Source organism: Cynocephalus volans, chromosome 2 (genome assembly GCF_027409185.1).
Source record: "Cynocephalus volans isolate mCynVol1 chromosome 2, mCynVol1.pri, whole genome shotgun sequence".
NCBI lineage: Eukaryota > Metazoa > Chordata > Mammalia > Dermoptera > Cynocephalidae > Cynocephalus > Cynocephalus volans.
In genome coordinates this window covers 214,820,595-214,839,386 of record NC_084461.1, presented here as the reverse complement: position 1 = coordinate 214,839,386, position 18,792 = coordinate 214,820,595, and the positions used below count along the sequence as shown (strand labels likewise).

Genomic DNA, 18,792 nt, shown 5'->3' with positions numbered 1-18,792 from the left:
TTCTCAGGCCACATCCTAGACCACCTAAGTCAGAAGATCTGGGGGTGGAGCTCAGTGGTCTGTGTTTTAACAGACTCTCCATGTCCTCATTCTGATGTAAGATCACTAAATTTTTCAGGAAGCTAGCTGTTTAATCTAGTTATCTATGTATATTTCAAATACTATAATAAGCACTACTTTGCTGGGCCTTGAAAATCCTTTCGAAAAAAAAAAATAAAAAGGCTCCGAAGGACTTCCATGGCTGGTGTAGGGCCTGGATAGTGGGTTCCATCTTGGACCTACTGAGGGTATAGACAAATAAGTTATCTTCTAAAATCCTCAAATAACAGAGATAGGAAACCCTGTTTCCAAACAGGCTGTGAGGATTAAGTGAGAAAATGCAAATGCATCTAAAGTGCATGTCATAGTGTCTGATACACTGTAGGCACTAATAAATAGTTTCCTTCTCCATGAAGTAGTGACTTCCACATCCTGCAGTACAGACACGAGGACGAATGTGCAGTTCCAGGCATCGTCCCCATAACTCATTCCTATGGGGCTACTAGGGTCCTCATGATTAAAAAGTATATATTTTACTTTTTATTTAGCCTTCAGCAATCTCTCAGGAAAGGAAGAAGTGAGTTATTTGAGAGCTAGCCCTTGGAAAATGGTTTCTGAAGACATATGGTATGCGTAGAGAGGGGGGTGCCCACAAGCAGGTGCAGCCCCAGAGTGAAAACCAATAAAAATAAGAATCATCTTCCAGGGCACCCACAGGAGGAGACAGGCTTTTGTAAATGGTTATTCTAGAGATTAAATTTCTCTGGTGTAGATCACACACACTCACACACACACACACAACTACTAAATCACTGCACTTAAAAGACATTAATGCACATTACCTCCAATATCTCTATCTAACATCTTGATAAACTTATATCTACTAAGTAAAATAAATTTGACTTAGGTAGAAATTTCATGTTGAGTTTTATGTGAAGATTTTGCAGAACATAATAAAGTTGGCCAATGTAGGCAATCTCATAGCAAATTTGTTTTAATGCATCCTGGACTTATTTATTATTTAGTAATGAAATACTTTAAACAGACTTTTAAATAATGTGTATTCTGGTTCTCAAATTTGTAATTTGAATAATAAATAAAATTACATTTTTATATCATATTTTATAACACTAATGAAAAATGCTGTAATTTTTCTTTCCTTGGGGTTCTTTTCTTAAATTCAAAACACCACTTTTTCACCTCACATTTGCTTTTATTACACTTTTTTTTTTTTTCTGACTGGTAAGGGGATGGGAACCCTCGGCATGGTGTTGTCCGCACCACGCTCAGCCAGTAAGCACACCAGCCATCCCTATATAGGATCCGAACCCACGGCCTCAGCGCTCCCAGAGCTGCACTGTCCCGAGTGAGCCACAGGGCTGGCCCATTACACATGTTTTATTTCTAGTTTATTTATATGAATTTTTATAATGTTCCCCAAATTCTGAACATGAAATTGTCATTTTTCAAAACAGATGTATAAACATAATGAGGAGGATAAATATAGGCAATACATTTTAACTGTAAATATCCTAAATTCTCATGACAAAATATTAATGAGGAAATTAGCATTATCAATTAATCAATATTAACAATCACATTTTCTTTAAATTTACTCTTACAAATTTAAGTCATTAACTGGTGTCTCTTAAAAATGAGTGCTCAGAAATTAAACCTTTAGGCAAAATGTTAATAACTGAAAGAGAAAATAATGTGTATGTCCAGTTAAAATAAATTTTTTATATAAACAGTGGAACACAGAGATCAATTATGATACATATAGTGGAATATTACTATGTAGAAATTACACAAGCAATAACATGGATGGACCTTAGAGACAAAATAAATATATACAAAAAAAACCACAGATTTTTGCATATCCTATATGATTCCTCTTATACAAAGTTCAAAAGCAGGCATGATTATTCTAATGTGATAGAATTACCCTTGGGGAGAGAGAGTTGCCATGGAGAGGACATGAGAGAGCCTGCTGAGGTGCTGGAAATGTTCTACCTCGATCTGAGTCGTAGTTACACAGGCGTGTACTATGTAAAAATCCATCTGGTTGTGCAATTCAGATGTATATCATTTAATAAAAGATGTATGCAGTTTATGTCAATAAAAATAAATGTACAGCACTATTCTTAAAAAGTATATAATTTATGAGCAAAGGTGAGCAACAATGTAACAGAAGAGGAAATTCAAATGGCTAGTAAATATGAAGAGGGCTCAAGTTATGGCAATTCAACTTAGCTTGTTATAATACTGTTTTGGCAGGTAGAAGTCCAAAATGACCCTCAATGACTCAGACCCCTCCTCTTAACAGTAGGTGACACCTTGAATATGATGGATATCACTACCACAATTAGGTTACATCATATGGCAAAGACGAAAAAAACCTGCAGATCTAATGAAGGTTCCTAATTAGCTGCCATGAAACTGATCAAAACAGAGATTCTCCTGCCACTTTGAAGAAGTAAACTGCCAGTTTCAAGACGGTCATGTGGCTAAGACCTCAGGGTAACTTCTAGAAACTAAGAGCAACCCCCAACCAGCAGTAAGCCAAAAATGGGGACATCAGTCCTGTAACCTGAAGCAACTGAATTCTGCCAACAGCTTAAATGGGCTTGGGAGAAAGCCCTGAGCTCTAGATGAGAATGCTGTCTGGACAGCACCTTTATTTCAGCCCCCAAGAGATCCTGGGCAGAGAATTCAGCTGTGCTATTCCCAGCCCTCTGACTGACAAAAACTGTGAGATTGAAAACGGACATTGTTTTAATCTGCTAAACTGATGATAATTTGTTAAAAGAATAGAAAACTAATACAGATTTTGGTAACTGGAAACAAAGAGTTGCCATAACAAATACTTAAAAATGTAGGGGTGTTTTGAAATTAGGGAGTGGGCAGTGGATAGAAAAATTTTCAGGAGCAAAGAAGAAAAAGCGTAAGTTTCCCTGGATAGACAGACAGTAGAAATCTGAATGTTAAAGCTGCTGCCCATGAGGATTCAGGACATGAGGAACATGTTTTGGGAAACCAGAGGAAGGATATACTTGCTATGTACTGGTAGAAAACTTAGCAAAACTGTCTCCTGAAGTTATGTGGAAAGCAGAACTTATAAGCAAAGGAGTTGGATATTCAGCTAAGGAGATGTCCAGGCAAAGAGTTGAAGGTGATGCCTGGTTCCTTCTTGATGCTTACAGTAAAATGGGAGAGGAGAGAGGTAAATTGAGGAAAGAAATGTTAAACAAACAGAAACTGATGACTTTGAAAAGTCTCAGCCTCACCGGGTTTTAAAAAAGTGGTAAAAGTCAAGAAGAGATACTGATGACATGGCAGAAAGAAAAGGCTGAGTGTGAGATGTACAACCTTTTGCTATAACCTCAAAAAGATCAAAAGATAGCACATTCAGTCACTGAAATAGCCCTTTAAAAAGATGAAGAGGATAGAGTGACATCAGCAAGATGGTGGATTAGGAACTCCATGCCCTTGTTCCCTCATGGCAACACCAAATAAACTACTACAGGCTAAAATAGGACATCTGGAAATTAGTCACAGATCAGCAGTGACCAAGAAAACTCCTAGCCTAAAAACAAAAAATAAATGAACAAACAAAAAATATTCAAAATGGCAGGAAATGTTGTGGTGTTTTTACTTGACCTTGCCTTAACTATTTCCCTTACTGGTGGGGTCCTGAGGAAATGGCCCAATTCCTGGATCCCTCCTTTGGGGCAGAAAGAACAGAGTGGAAATTGGTTTCAAAATTCTGAGAAGACATCCACTTGAAATTACTGGGTCTGAGGGGCAAAATGAAAAAAGAATGAAAAATAGACAGGACCCAAGAGACTCACAGGACAATTTCAAGTGGATCAATATATACCTTAGGAGATTTCTAGAAGGAGAAGAGAGAAAGAAAGAGGCAGAAAATTTCCCAGATTTGAGGAAACGTATGGATATAAAAACACAAGCAGCTCAACCAACACCAAGTAGAAGAAACCCAGATACTCACACCATGAAACATTATAAACAAACTATCAAAAGCAAAAAGAATCTTGAAAGTAACAAGGAAAGAGTGGACTGACTCTTCACATAGAAAGGACCCCAAATATGACTATCAGCAGTTATCTAAGGAGAAATCCTGCACATGAGAGGTAGTGGACAATTATTTAAAGTGATGAAAGAAAAAAGTCTATCAGCTGATATTTTATATCTAGCATAAATGTACTTCAAAAACAAAGAAAAAATTAGACATTTCCAGACAAACAAAAGCTGAGCAAGAATATTATCAGTAGACCTGCCCTACAAGAAATGCTAAAGGGAGTTTTTCAAGTTGAAATTAAAGAATGGTAGACAATAACTCAAAAACATATCAAAATAAAAAGTTCTCTGGTAAAGGTAAATATATGAACAAACATAAAAATTAGTATTATTGTAAATTTACTTTGTACTCCACTTTTTTTTTCTACAGGATTTAAAAGCCAAATACATTAAAAATAACTATACATCTCTGTTAATAAGTACACAACACATAAAGATGTAATTTGTAACACTGATAATATAAAAAGGGTGGGGCAGAGCTGTAAATGAATAAAGTCTCTGTATGTGAGTTAAGTTATTACTAATTTAAGATAGATTATCATAACTTTAGGATCTTATACACAATTCCCTTGATAAACATAAATAAAATATCTACAGAGTACACATAAAAGGAAATAAGAACAGAATCAAAATGTGTCACTGTAAAAAATAAACACAAGAAAGTCAGTAATGGAGGAAAAGAGAAAACCCTATAAGACCCATGGAAAACAAAGAACAAAATGACAAAATATGTGTTAACAAATCAGTAGTCAATTAACTATAACTGGACAAAACTCTTCAATCAAAAGACATGGATTGGCAGCATCGATTAAAAGAAAAAAAACAACAACAGGATCCAAGTATATACTGTCTAAAAGAGATACAAGAGACACATGCTGTCTTTGGACACATATAGATTAAAAGTGAAAGAATGAAAAAAGATATTTAATGAGAACAGTAAACAAAAGACAGCAGGGATGGCTGTACTAATATCAGACAAAATAGACTTTAAATAGAAAGCAGTTACAAGAGACAAAGAAGGACATTATATTGACACTTTTATTAAAAAACTCATTTCACCAAGAAGATATAACAATTATAAACCATATGTTTGCCATGGGTACCAAACATCAGAGCTCCTAAACATATGAGGCAAACATTGACAGAAATGAAGGAGAAAATAGACAGCTCTACAATAACAGTAGAAAACTTCCATACCCCATTTTCAAAAATTGATAGAGTGAGCAGAGAGAAGAACTATAAGAATACAGAGAACTGAAAAACACTACAGGAAAATTGTACGTAACAGACATATACGTATCACTTCACTCAACAACAACAGAATACACATTTTTCTCAAGTGCGTATGGAACATTCTCCAGGATAGATCACATGTTACACCACAAAACAGTCTTAATTAATCTAAAAAGACTGAAATCATACGAAGTATGTTTTCTGAACACAGTAGAAAGAAACTAGAAATCAACAGCTAAAGGAAGACTGGGAAATTTCACAAATATGTGGAAACTGAAAATGCAGTCAAAATAACAATGAAGCAGAGAATAAATCATGAGAAAACCTAGAAAATATCTTGAGACAATGAAAATAAAAACACAATATACCAAATTTATGGGGTACAGAGGAAGCAGAGCTAAGAGGAAAATTTATAGCTGTAAATCTTTACATTAAACAAAAGAAAGGTCTCAAATAAACAACCTAACTTTAAACCTTAAAAACCAGAAAAAGAAGAAAAAACTAAACCTAATGCTAACACAAATAATAAAGACTAAAGCAGAGATAAATAAAATTGAAAATTTAAAAAATTTTGTAATTAATAAAACTGAGAGTCAGTTCTTCAAAAAGATCAACAAAATTGACAAAACTTTAGCTAGACTGACTAGGAAAACAAGACAGAAGTCTCAAATAATTAAAATCAGAAATGTAAGAGGGGATGTTCTTATCAATAAAGAGGATTATGATATTACTATTTACAATGTAAACCAACTAATTTAATAACCTAGAAGAAATGAACAAATTCTTAAAACATATAACCTCCCAAGATTAAATCATGAAGAAATAGAAAATCTGAATAGATCTATAATTAGTAATAAAACTGAATCAATAATCAAAACCCTCCCAACAAAAACAACAACAAAAAGCCCAGGACCAAATGACTTCACTGGTAATCTACCAAACATTTAAAAAATAATTAACAACAATCTTCCTCTAACTCTTCTAAAAACACTGAAGAGGAGGACAAACTTTCTAACTTATTCTGAGGCCAGCATTGCCTCACAGAATGAGTTAAGCAGCCAGACTACAAGAAAAGAAAATTACAGACCAATATCCCTTAAGAATACTGATGCAAAAGCCTTCAACAAAATACTAGCAAACCAAATTCAACAGTATAGTGACAGGATTGTACAACATGACCAAGGACGGTTTATTTCTGAAATGCAAGGTTGGTTCAACATATGAGGAAAAAATAAATGTAATACTCCACATTAAGTGTGGAAATAAACCTTACAGTCATCTCAATCAATGCAGAGAAAGCATCTGACAAAATTCAGCACCATTTCATGATAAAAACACTCAACAAACTAGGAATAGAAGGAAACTTCCTCAAGCTAATAAAGACCATCTATGAAAAATCCACAGCCAACACTGTACTCAATATTGAAAGACTGAAAATGTTTTCTCTAAGATCAGAAATGAGACAAGGATGTGAACTTTCATCACTTCTATTCAAGATAGTACTGGAAGTCACAGCCAGAGTAATCAGAAAAGAAAAAGAAATAAAAGACATCCAAATTGGAAAGGATGAAGTAAAATTATCTCTCTTTACAGGTGATATAATCATATATGTAGAAAACTCTAAAGAACACACACACACACACACACACACACACACACACAAACTGTTAGGACTAATAAATTCAGCAAAGTTTCAGGATACAAAATCTATACACAAAAATCAGTTGCATTTGTATCCACTAACAATGAAAAATCTGAAAAAAAATAAGAAAATTGTTACATTTACAATAGCATCAAAAAGAATAAAATACTTAGGAATAAACTTAACCATGTAGGCAAATAACTTGTACATTAACAACTACAAAATGTTGTTGAAAGAAATGAAAGATGACACAAATAAGTGGAAAGCTATCCTATGTTTATGGGATGGGAGACAATATTTTTAAGATACCAATGCTACCCAAAGCTATCTAAACTAATCAATGTAGTCTAACAAGTTTTCAGTGACATTTTTTGCAAAAATAGAAATATCCAACCTAAAATTCATAGGGAATATCAAGGAATCCTGAATAGCCAAAACAATCTTGAAAAAGAGAAACAAAGTTGGAGGATTCACACTTTCTCTGGTTTTAATACTTTCTACAAAGCCATAGTAACCAAAATAGTGAGGCACTGGCATAAAGACAAACATATAAACCAGTGTACTAGAATAGAGAGGCCAGACATACATCCTCACATATATGGTCAGTTGATTTTTATCAAGGGTGCCAAAATTATTCAGTGGAAAAAAGACAGTCATTTCAATAAATGATGTTGGAAAACTTGGATATACATGTGTAAAAGAATAAAATTGGACCCTTAACAAACACCATATACAAAAATTAAACCTGAATGGATCAAACACCTAAATGTAAGAGCTAAAACTACAAAATTCTTAGAAGTAAATTCTTAGGGGTAAAGCTTCATAACACTGCAATTGGCGATAATTTGGGGGGTATGACAGCATAAGCATAGGCAGCAAAAGACACAATAGGTAAGTTGGACATCATCAAAATTAGAACTTTTGTGCATGAAAGAACACAACCAATACAGTAAAAAGGCAATCTATGGCATGGGAAAAATATTTGCAAATTATATAGCTAATATGGGATTGATATATAGAAAATATAAAGAACTTAATACAGCTCGATGACAAACACAAACAAAAAACCAACCCCATTCAAAAATGAACAAAGCACTTGAATAGACATTTCTCCAAAGATATACTAATAGCCAATAAGCACATGAAAAGATGCCCAACATTACTTAACCAAAAAAAGAAAAAAAACATAGAAAATTAACAAGTGTTAGTGCAGATGTAGAGAAATTGGAACCCTTGTTTATGCTGGTAGGAATGCAAAACAGTGCAACCACTGTGGAAAATTGTACGGGAATTCCTCAAAAAATTAAACACACAATATGATCCAGTAATTGTAGTCTCATTATATGCCCAAAAGAAGTGAAAGCAGGGGCTTAAGCAAATACTTGCACACTGTATTATTCCGTCTCTGTTGCTTATAACAGAATACACGAAACTAGGTAATTTATGAAGATGTAATATTTATTGCTCACAGTTTTGGAGGCTGGAGAAGTCCAAAGTCCAGGGAACACATTTGGTTTGAGCTTGTTTAGGGTGACTCTGTTCAGCAATGCAGGGTATCACATGGCCGATGGCTTGAGCAGAGAGAGAAATCTTCTCATGTGCTCTACTTTTAAAGCCATCAGAATCACTCCAAAGACCACCATTAAACTATCAATAGATTTATCTATTCACTAGGGCTAGGTCCTCACAATTTAATCATTTCTTCAAGGCCCCGCCTTTTAATTACCATAATAGCATTCCCCACCCTCTAACACTGTCACAGTGGGGGTCAAGCTTCAATGAATTTGGGAGGACATTCAATATATAGCACCCACGCTCTTTGCAGCATTATTCACAATAGTCAAAAAGTGGAAGCAACCCAAGTGTCCATCAGTGGATGAACAGATAAACAATATGTGGCAGATACCCACAATCAAATGTTATTCAGCCTTAAAAAGAAAGGAAATTCTGGCACACGCTACAAAATGGATGAGCTTCGAAAACATTATGCTGAGTGAAAGAAGATATTATGATTCCATTTATATAGAATGTCCAGAATAGGCAAATCAACAGAGACGGGAAGTATGTAAGAGCTTGCCTATGGCTGGAAGAGATGAGTGTATTGAAGAGGGATGGCAAAGTGACACAGAGCTTCTTTTTGGAGTCATGGAGATGGTCTAAGATTGAGTGTGGTGATGAATGCACAGCTCCAAGTAACCTCAGAGCCATTGAACAGTACACTTTAAATGAGTAAATCGTGCGGTGTGTGAAATACATCTCAATAAAGCTGTCGGAAAGAGAAAGAAGATATGCTCAGCATAATCATTAGAGAAATGCAAATTAAAACCACAATGAGGAACCATTATACACCTATTTTAACAACTGAAATACATATTTTTTTAAACTCTAATAATACCAAGAGCTGAAGAGGAAGTAGATCAATTGCAGCACTCATACAGTGCTGGTGAGAATGTAGTTTGGCAAACATCTATTTAGAAACTTTACAAAATAATTATAATTATTCAGCCATGGGTCTGTGTCCCTGATACCCCGAGGTCCCTAAAGGAAGGTTTTGAGATTTATTACCCTCCATGTCCTGAGAGCCCAGTCCTTGGTGATTTGCTGCTAATCGATGTGTTAGGAATTGGACTGAATCAGAGCTGCCTGCAATCACACCTAGAAACCACGGCTGGATTCTGTCCAATCGGTAATGACTAGGCAGGGAGGTCTGCATACAAGGACTAGACCATGCTGTGGTCCGCAAAGGACAGAGCCTCTGTGAAGACAAGGCCCATATCTGGTAATTTCTTAAGCCACGTAAGCCTATCACCAGCAAAGTACCTGTACACAATAGGCTTACCATGAATGTAGGCGGGATTGGTTTGTTTGTGAAGAAAGAACAGGATGAACAGTTTTCATTATTCTAATTGCATATACTAAGAAATTTTTTATAGAAAAGTCAGATTCTGAAGGAAAGATAAACTTGTCCCATAAACACACACTCTCCTTTTCAAGCCTGAATAAAACTCCAAGCTTTCTGCCTCTGACCTGTATTCACTTAGGCCCCTCACTCTCCGTTCACGCTCCTCACAAGCTTTTGTCTTTTGGTATTCAACTTTTAAAACCAGGGTCATTGATTAAGGGATGACAGTATTGATCCTCCAGCAGAAATGCAAAAACCACTCTATACTTACAGGAGCCAGGAGGATGTTCTGCAGGCCTGTGGTTCTGCAGCTCTAACTCAGTCCTCGGGGCAAGGTGAGATTTTTTGTTGGAATCTTGCGAAAGCATCAAAAACACCTTTTTGAAAATGAAAAAGAGCTGCATATTATTGTATGTTCTTTTCCAAATTGCATTTCTTTCTTTTTGCCTCTATTACTGTACCAGATCAAGACGACAACATACACCAAACATACCCCATATTTCATGTAAGCATTCATTTATTCATCATAACTCTAAGGCCACCTAGTTCTTGGCAAGCTGGTAGATAGGCTGCCCACAGGATGCAAAGATGAGCGCAACCTGCCCATGACCCTCAGGACCCTGTGCGCTGGCAGAGGCTGGTCCACAGACAGCAGTAGGTAGGGAGGGTACAGGCAGGCAGTAACATCCACGTCAATGCAAGTTTGTGACTCACTGAACTGGCACCACAGAAATTCAGAGATGAAGCAGACAATAAACTTGTGATGCTCATAGTTTATTTAGGGCAAATGGGATCTCTTATGTAAAAATCCCCACTGAATGTATGTTCTCCATGGCTAGGATATACCATGGCACTAAAGCAGTTAATTTTTTGAAGCTGCTATTTTGCAAGTGGTGAAAGCAGAAGTCCAACCTGTTTGTTGAAATCCAAAGATTAGACCCCAAATCAGTAAGTGTACAGTGAAGAAGCAGGAGTGTGAGCCGAGACAAAAGGATATGGAGTCAGCTGAGGATCTCAAAGACCCTGAGCTGCACCTGGAGACTGAGCAGGATTTATGGAGCAATGGAGACAGAATCCCTAACGTAAACAACTGGGCAGAGAACACGAAGAGGAACAATTTGTCCCACACATAAAAGTCAAAAGAGACTAAGCCCCACAGCAGCACAGCACAGTGGTTATGGGCTGAAACGTGGGTCCTGATTGCTGAGGCTCCACCCTTGGCAACATCTGCGACAGCTTTGTGCCTGCAGGCACAGGACTTTACCATTCAGCGTGCTGGCTGCCTGGTCTGTAAAACAGGGATGATGACGGCAGTTGCTGATGTTCAGTAGGTGATGGCTGCACAGTGCTAGGCACAGAATCTGGATGCATGCAGTAACTCTTTTATCACCCATGTAGTTCGCCAAAATTTACTGGCCGTCCTCTGTGGGCCATGCACCAAGTGAGGCACGGTGCATTGTCACCTTTTCCTTCAGCAGCATCCATGCACGTGCTTCCATCCCTTTCTCCTCTAATCGCATCCACAAAGATCCAGGTCCCAGGCCTTGGCCCCTCTCCAAGCAACTCCTGTTGGACCAGTCCCACTGCCCACCCAGTTGGTACCTCACATTCATCGTGTTCACACTGAGCACACTCCTTTGCTTCTGGTTTTCGTAAACAGCATCACCATTGTGAGTCCCTTAACTAAGCAAAAAGGCATTGACTGTCTCTAGGTGTTCCTGAGGAGTTTCCTGCCTACAGGGGAAGACAGGGGAGGGCACCAGAAAGAAACAGCAGGTGAGCCGGCAAGCCTGCAGAGAGGCACACAGTCTCCCTGCAGGTGGCTAATTAGTTTGGAAGGAATCCTACTGAGCAAAATCTGCTTGCTCAGCACTGGTTAAAGGTCAGGACTTTTCATTAGATCAGATATAGTTACCTTCATTTGAAAAATAACCCTTTGCTGATTCCCAGGAGAACCCCAAGGAAAAGCTGCAAACCTCACTACTACTACAAATGATAGCAACAATAATAAAGATTAATAACAACATCTCTGAGTGGTGCCAGCTGTGTGACCTTGGACAAATTATTCTACCACTCTGTGACTTAGTTTCCTAGCATGATAAATGGTAATAATAGGACACATAGTATAGGATTGTTGCAAGCAGTAATGCACTTATATAAAAGAGATGAGAACAATGCCTGCCATAAAGAAAGCTGACAACAGCTGCTCCTAAGAGTGGCCAGAGGAGGAGGAGTGAGCATAGTGGGATGTGCATGATAAGTTTCATCAGGTAATTCTCAGATCAATCCAATAAGTGCTGCTTGCTATCCCCACTTAAGATGAGGGCACTGAGGCTTAACACAATAGGTAATTCACCTAGTGCATTTATACAGAATGAAATTAGAAACAATAGAAAGAGTGTGAATCAATAATAATTCATTGAGTGAAGACTTTCCTTTGTATCTTATTCTAAATGGAATTTAATGGTCACCTGAGTTATATAAGTCATATCTTGATAACAAAGGATGCATTCTTGATAAAAATCTTCATCTATCCTTTTTAAATGTTCCTTCTTTTCCCCCCTCTCATTAAAAGTCTGTGCGTGTGTGTGAGATGTGTGAATGTGTATGTGCAGGAAGAAACAGAATAAGGGCAGAGTTTTTGCCCTCAGTAATCTCACAGATCAGAGAGGGATACCATCAATTATGATACGACACTAAGTATCAGATTACAGTTTGTCCAAGAATTCTTGAATTTCACAGGTAAAAGGTGAGAGGCAAGTCTATGATAAGAATGTTATGAGTGCCATCTAGTGTCAGCTAACCTTAACTGCAGACACACTGTCCAGGAGTCACTGAGAATATGAGAAAATGTCAAAGTAGCTCACGAACAGGAAGGGCCAATAAATGCCACATTTTTCAAAAGCAATGTGACATTGATCACTGTAGTCAGAAGTTGGGGACCTTAATGGTAGACTTTACCCTTGTTATTTTGGGCTGTAATTCTCATACTAAATGGAAGCAGTTAGACAGCAATTGTAAAACGCCCTTTGGCAAGTGTCTCATGGAATCCTAACATACAGAATAGAACATTACCCAGGTCTCTAATTAAAAAAAAAAAAAAAATTATAAGAAGGTTACTAACATTCCACTGAGTTTGGGAAATGAAAGTTCTACCTTATACTTTTAATATATTCTTTATTATCTAACACATATTTTCTAGCATAAATCAATATCTGTACTTAAAGGCCAAATATTCACAATATTTTTTAGATAACCTAAACAGAAAAACTTATGCTTTGTTTCATTTAGAAAACTATGAGGAGATTCAAAATACTGCAAAAAAATTCCTATTATAGATAAGATTATGAAGGGCCTGATCAACACATGTGAACACCCTTTCAAAAGAGATATAAGGAAAGCTTGAGCAACTACATAGGAAGTTATTTAAATGAAGGCTAAACATCTACCATCCCAGCTACCTTTTCCATAGTTTAAGAAGAGTATTGCATTTATGTGTATAGTATGAAAATACATTGTGTATATACACATCTTTCTCGTCTTTTGGTGTTTTTTCTATTACTTCTAACTAATAGAAGTCATAGGCCAATTCAAATGGACCAAATAAGACCCACACCTTGCCACTTTTATATAAAAGGACTAGAATATTGTTTTCAATCTTTTCTAATGTTTTGAGTTTCACTGGAATTAGCTCAGGCTTTACAAGTCAAAAGACAATCAAACTGGTTAAACTACTCATAATAATTTTTAACTAAATCCATCACACAAAATGAATAAAAATGAAATGATGAAATTAAATCTCAAGGACACTTACTAGTACAAAAATTTCTAATTTAACAAAAATATGGCTTTAAATAAAATGCCTATGGCATTTCTGCTCTTTCTTTTCAAGGAAAAGTAAATTCAATAGTTTGGAGACTTATATCTTCTCAATTTAAAAGAGCTGCAGGGTCTAAGCATTTATGATGGCCTGGTGTCATCTCAACACTGATTGTGCTATCAATCCCTCAGACTGGAGTGCTATTCCCCATCCCTTTGTGTTCTCTGTTTAAAAGGGCATTGTCAAGTAGTGTTAGACCCCAGACGTGATCTATACTTAAAATGTCAATTTGATGGACTATATCCTGGAGACGGTCACTACAAGGTGCCTTTTGGCTTAGATGCTAGAAAAATGTATGACCAAACTTCCATAAGACAATGATCATATAGTCCAGCTGAGCGATGACATTAGCAGAGGAAGAATTTCGACCTTTGGCCAAAATGTGACACATGCTGTGTTCTTGAAGATTTCCCAAAGTGACTGCTTTTTAAAGAAGCAGAAGATAAAACTATGTGAAGAGCTTCAATGATAAGGAACACGAGAGGCAATTTCTCTCCAAATGCAAAATTTGGGGCCGAACTATCCCTGACATACCACACAGCACAAGCAGCAAGCTTTTATTGTTTTATAGAAACCTGTATGAGTTTCCCATTGCTGCTGTAACAAACTATCACAAACGCAGTGGCTTAAGACAGCATATTTATTGTCTGACAATTCTGAAGGTCAGAGTGTAAAGTGGGCCTTACTGGACTAAAATCAAGGGAGAACACTCTCCCTGGCCTTTACCAGCTTCTAGTGGCTGCCTGTATTCTTTGGCTTGTGGCCCCATCCTCCCTCCATCCCCCTCTTCAAAGCACATCTTTCCAATCACTGCTCCATCATGACATCACCTTTTTCCTGTCTGACCTTCCTATGCTCCTCTTATCTGGACCATTTTTATTACATCAGGCCCACTCAGATAACACGGGATTATATTCCCATCACAAGGTCCATGTAGGTAATGTTTACAGGCTCCCAGGATTAGGACATGGACATCTCAAGGGCCCCTTATTCAGCCTATTCACAGAACCATCATGCCATCAGTACATCTTTGAAACAAGGGCTTTGATTTCATGTGTCCCTGGACACTGCCTTTTTTTCTGGTGAATCTCTTGTTTTGTCCATGAGAGAACCTGACAGCAGCAGCACCCCAATCACCATGGGGATGTGGAGCAGCCAGGGCTTCTTGGAGAAATGGCTGGGAAAGCACAAGATGATCCTAGAACACCTTGTTTTGTCAGAAAGTAAAAAAAACAATACTCAAAGAATGAGGGAGATATGTTAAAGACACAGAAGTTAGAAAGAAAAACAAAAGTCAAGCCCTTATTCCCACTCTGGACTTGATTCTCGCTGAGGCCCAGGCTTTACCTGTCCCCACTGGGTAGGATGGGGGCAGCTGCACTCACATAACCAAGGAACTGGCATCCAGCACCCTCTTGGCAGGGGTACGGAAGCAGCCCATGAACCAATACTTAGCAAGCTAGATGGAAGCAAATGCCTATCTCATGCAGGCAATCTGGCCTTTCTAGAATATTACTAAAAACTTCAAAATTATTCAAATACACTACTAAAATTCACGTTGCTTGAATTATGCCACAAAATTCTGACTTGGCTTTAGAGATTATTGCCAATGGACCTCATATCCACAGCCAAGCTAACTCTCAAGGGTCCCCAATCCCACACGAAGTAAACACTGTTTCTTGCCAGCATCTTCCCAGTCACGAAAGTCAAAGAATCTGAGGAATCCCTGCAGAATGATGGACACCAAGGAGGCATGCAAAGAGGCACAGCTCGGGATCTTGGATCGGATCCTTTTGCTCTTACCTACATGATGGGACAACTGAAACTTGAATGAGTAAAGACTGGACAGGAATCCCCTATTCTTAGATTGTTCTCAAAAAGTCAGAAAAGACAAATAAAAGTCAACCCCTTATTCTTACTCCGGACTTTCTTCACATTGAGGAAACTGGACTCCTTAGGTCCAAGCATTGGAATAGAAAGCATAACTGCCTTCATGAAACTGTTGACTACCATGACCAAATTTTAAATCTCAACTTCACAGGCTTGGGGATGTATTTGAGACTATAATGTATAAGAAATTTAAAAATGAAATCTGCTTTCTAGCTACAAAGTCAGGAGAGTTAATTGGCAGGACCTCCTCACTCTGCAAAGTCAAGAGGCACAATATGGTTGAAGAAAGGAAAAGCACATGCAGTACTGTGACAGCCACACTCACTGTGGATCTGTAATAGACGTAAGAAAAGAAAGTCAATGCTCATCAAGTGTGAGGAGGCAAAATTGGTTTACAGAGACATTTCATAGACTACACCAAACAAAGAAAGTTCTTGAAAGGCACTTAATCTTTTTCTAATCTACCTTTCTCAAACAGATCCAAACATACTATAAGACCACATTTTGTTAAATCTCACATACATTTTATGTATTTCAGAGTCTTTGCGTGTGGTTGTCCTTAAGACAGGTAACTTCTTTTTCAGGATCTGGGTGTGTGAGAGAAAAAGAGAGAGATATATAAGATCTAATCAATCATTATTTATTTGGGACCTAGTATGTACAAAGCATGTACTGAATGTAGAAGGTAGAAATTATTGCAAGAAATTGAGTAAACGTGTTAAATCTCCAAGGTAACTGGGTGACTTGTTCTGCTGCTCCTCATTAGATTTGATTTGGGTTGACTACCAGCAAGGACATGTATACTGGATAAAGGATAAATAATTTGCAGAGGCAAATTACATGGAAGAATTATTCTTTTAAGAAGGCAATGGGGGGCCGAGCCCGTGGCGCACTCGGGAGAGTGCAGCGCTGGGAGCGCGGCAACGCTCCCGCCGCGGGTTCGGATCCTATATAGGAATGGCCAGTGCACTCACTGGCTGAGTGCCGGTCACGAAAAAGACAAAAAAAAAAAGAAGGCAATGGGGGTGGAATCCCTGTATTTTGAGTGTGGTAGCAATTCCACAACTCTCTACATTTGTCAAATTAATAGACTGGATACTGTATGCAATCTAAGAGATTTTTTTTTTAAGAAAAGAAAACAAAGACAAGGAAGATAAGAAATTTCCAAAAGGAACATGAATGAGTAAAGTATAAATACAAACATTTGGGGGAAGAAAGGTGACTACTAAACAGAAATACAAATATTTAAGAAATATAGCACAAAAAGAATTTTTAGAAGTTATGCTATACTGGAACATCTCCTGTAACATTAAAAATATAGAGAGATTAAAATATAGCAATGCTTAATCTCAGAATATGACTCCATACATGCATTTTGAATATTAATTGTAGTAAAAATATTGATCAGTTCTCACCTTTGTGTCATATCCTGCAATTTGTAATCTTCACTCTATTAATTATATAATTTCACCCAAATAAAAACTGTGTGTAGAAGACAGAGAAGATTTTTATTTTAGAGATTAGAAAGATGAAGTTAACAAAGAACTCTTAAAACTCAACAATTAAATAACAAATAATCCAAATAAAAAATGGGCCAAAGATCTCAACAGAAATCTCATTAAAGAATACGTACAGACTTCTGGGAGGATGGCAAACAGAGGTACCCAGGGCACGTTCCTCCCACAGCAAAAGATCTAAATGGACCCATTGCCACTGCTGCCAGAGTCATCAGAGTCATTGTCTGGTCCCAGAATCATTGCCTATCACAGAGCAGCTCCTTACATAGCAGCAGTCCTGCAGGTGGCCTATCACTTCAGCCACAGACTCTGCAGATGTGAGAGAGGCGGATGCAACCACCACCACCACTGCCACCACAGTGAGTTAACCCCACTGCTGCCAAGGACACTGAAGATGTGAGAGAGGCAGTTGCAGCCACCACTGATGCTACTGCTCCTGCAAGGTAACTGTGCTGCCACCAAGGACACTGCCAAAGACACTACAGATGCAAGGGAGGCAGTTGTAGCCACCAATGCCACACTGCCACTTTGGACACAGTAGCTGCACAGGCCTCCACTGTGGGCACCACGGCCAAATGGGTGGCTGCTGAAACTGCCACTGCTGCAGTTGCTGCCACCACCAGCACTGCCAGAGAGCCACCATCATCGTGTGAACAGCCCGCTGCCACTGGAGCCATTGCTCCCATGTGAGTAGGTTGCCAAAGCCACTATCGCAACCACCATCACCACAGCAGCAGACACAGAAACTACTTCCACTGTGTAGGTGGACCACTGTCCACTTGACTGAATTGATACAGGAGGTTCACCAGCTGAGTCCACGGAAGGAGAGAAAAAGCAGCAGCAACGGCTCTGCCAGATGACCACACATCAATGCAGAAAAACTAAAAATATGAAAAAATAGGAAAATGTGAATCCACCACAGGAATATAATAACTGTCAAGAACGTGATCTTAGGCAGCCAGGATCTCGGAGGCCGGGGCCGCGCTGAAGGCGGCCAGCTGCCCTATTCAGGATTTGAGGTTTCAGACCGGCATTAAAGAAGATTCCTGGGAGCACCCGAGCCGCGCCGCGACTGAACAGCCTGAGGCGGCAGTGGCCGAGAACGGGGAAAGCAGCAAACCAGAGGCAGAGAGTGAGCACCCAACCCAGGACAACCCTGTGAGTGACCCCTGGACCAGCCCTGTTTGGGGGGCTTTCCAGAGCCTGTGGGCCGGCCTCCCCTCCCACTCCCTCTGCGGTTCTCTGGCGGGTTGGTGGCGTGGGGCGTCCCCGGCCAGTGTTGGGAGGGCAAGGAAGTAAGGGTGGGCCGACTGTCACTCCACCACACCCTGGACTCCGGCTCCCGGTAAACTTCCTGTTACTGGGAGGCAGATACCATCTCTGCAGCCACCAGTTCGGAAAAAAGCCTAACCAATTTCTGGTTGGGAATAGTGTGGTAGGAGAGTTCCCAGGTCCGCTTGAACCTGCCGGAGAGCTGGCTGCAGGCGGGCGCTAGACTCGGTTTATAACGGGAGGATACAAAGGTGAACAAGTCCCGAGAAAGATCTACACAGTGCTACAAAGGCACCCAGAGTGACCAGTCGTCTGTGCC

General features: G+C 38.7%; 1 protein-coding gene across 1 annotated transcript in view; it reads right to left on the bottom strand.

Annotated features, from left to right (window-relative positions):
- ABCA13 (ATP binding cassette subfamily A member 13) overlaps nucleotides 1–18,792 on the bottom strand; it is a 446,769-nt gene that overhangs the window by 191,024 nt on the left and 236,953 nt on the right. The window contains exon 42 of the mRNA XM_063086601.1: nucleotides 10,186–10,291. Within this exon, the coding sequence (XP_062942671.1) occupies nucleotides 10,186–10,291 (106 nt within the window). The remainder of the gene's footprint in view (nucleotides 1–10,185; nucleotides 10,292–18,792) is intronic.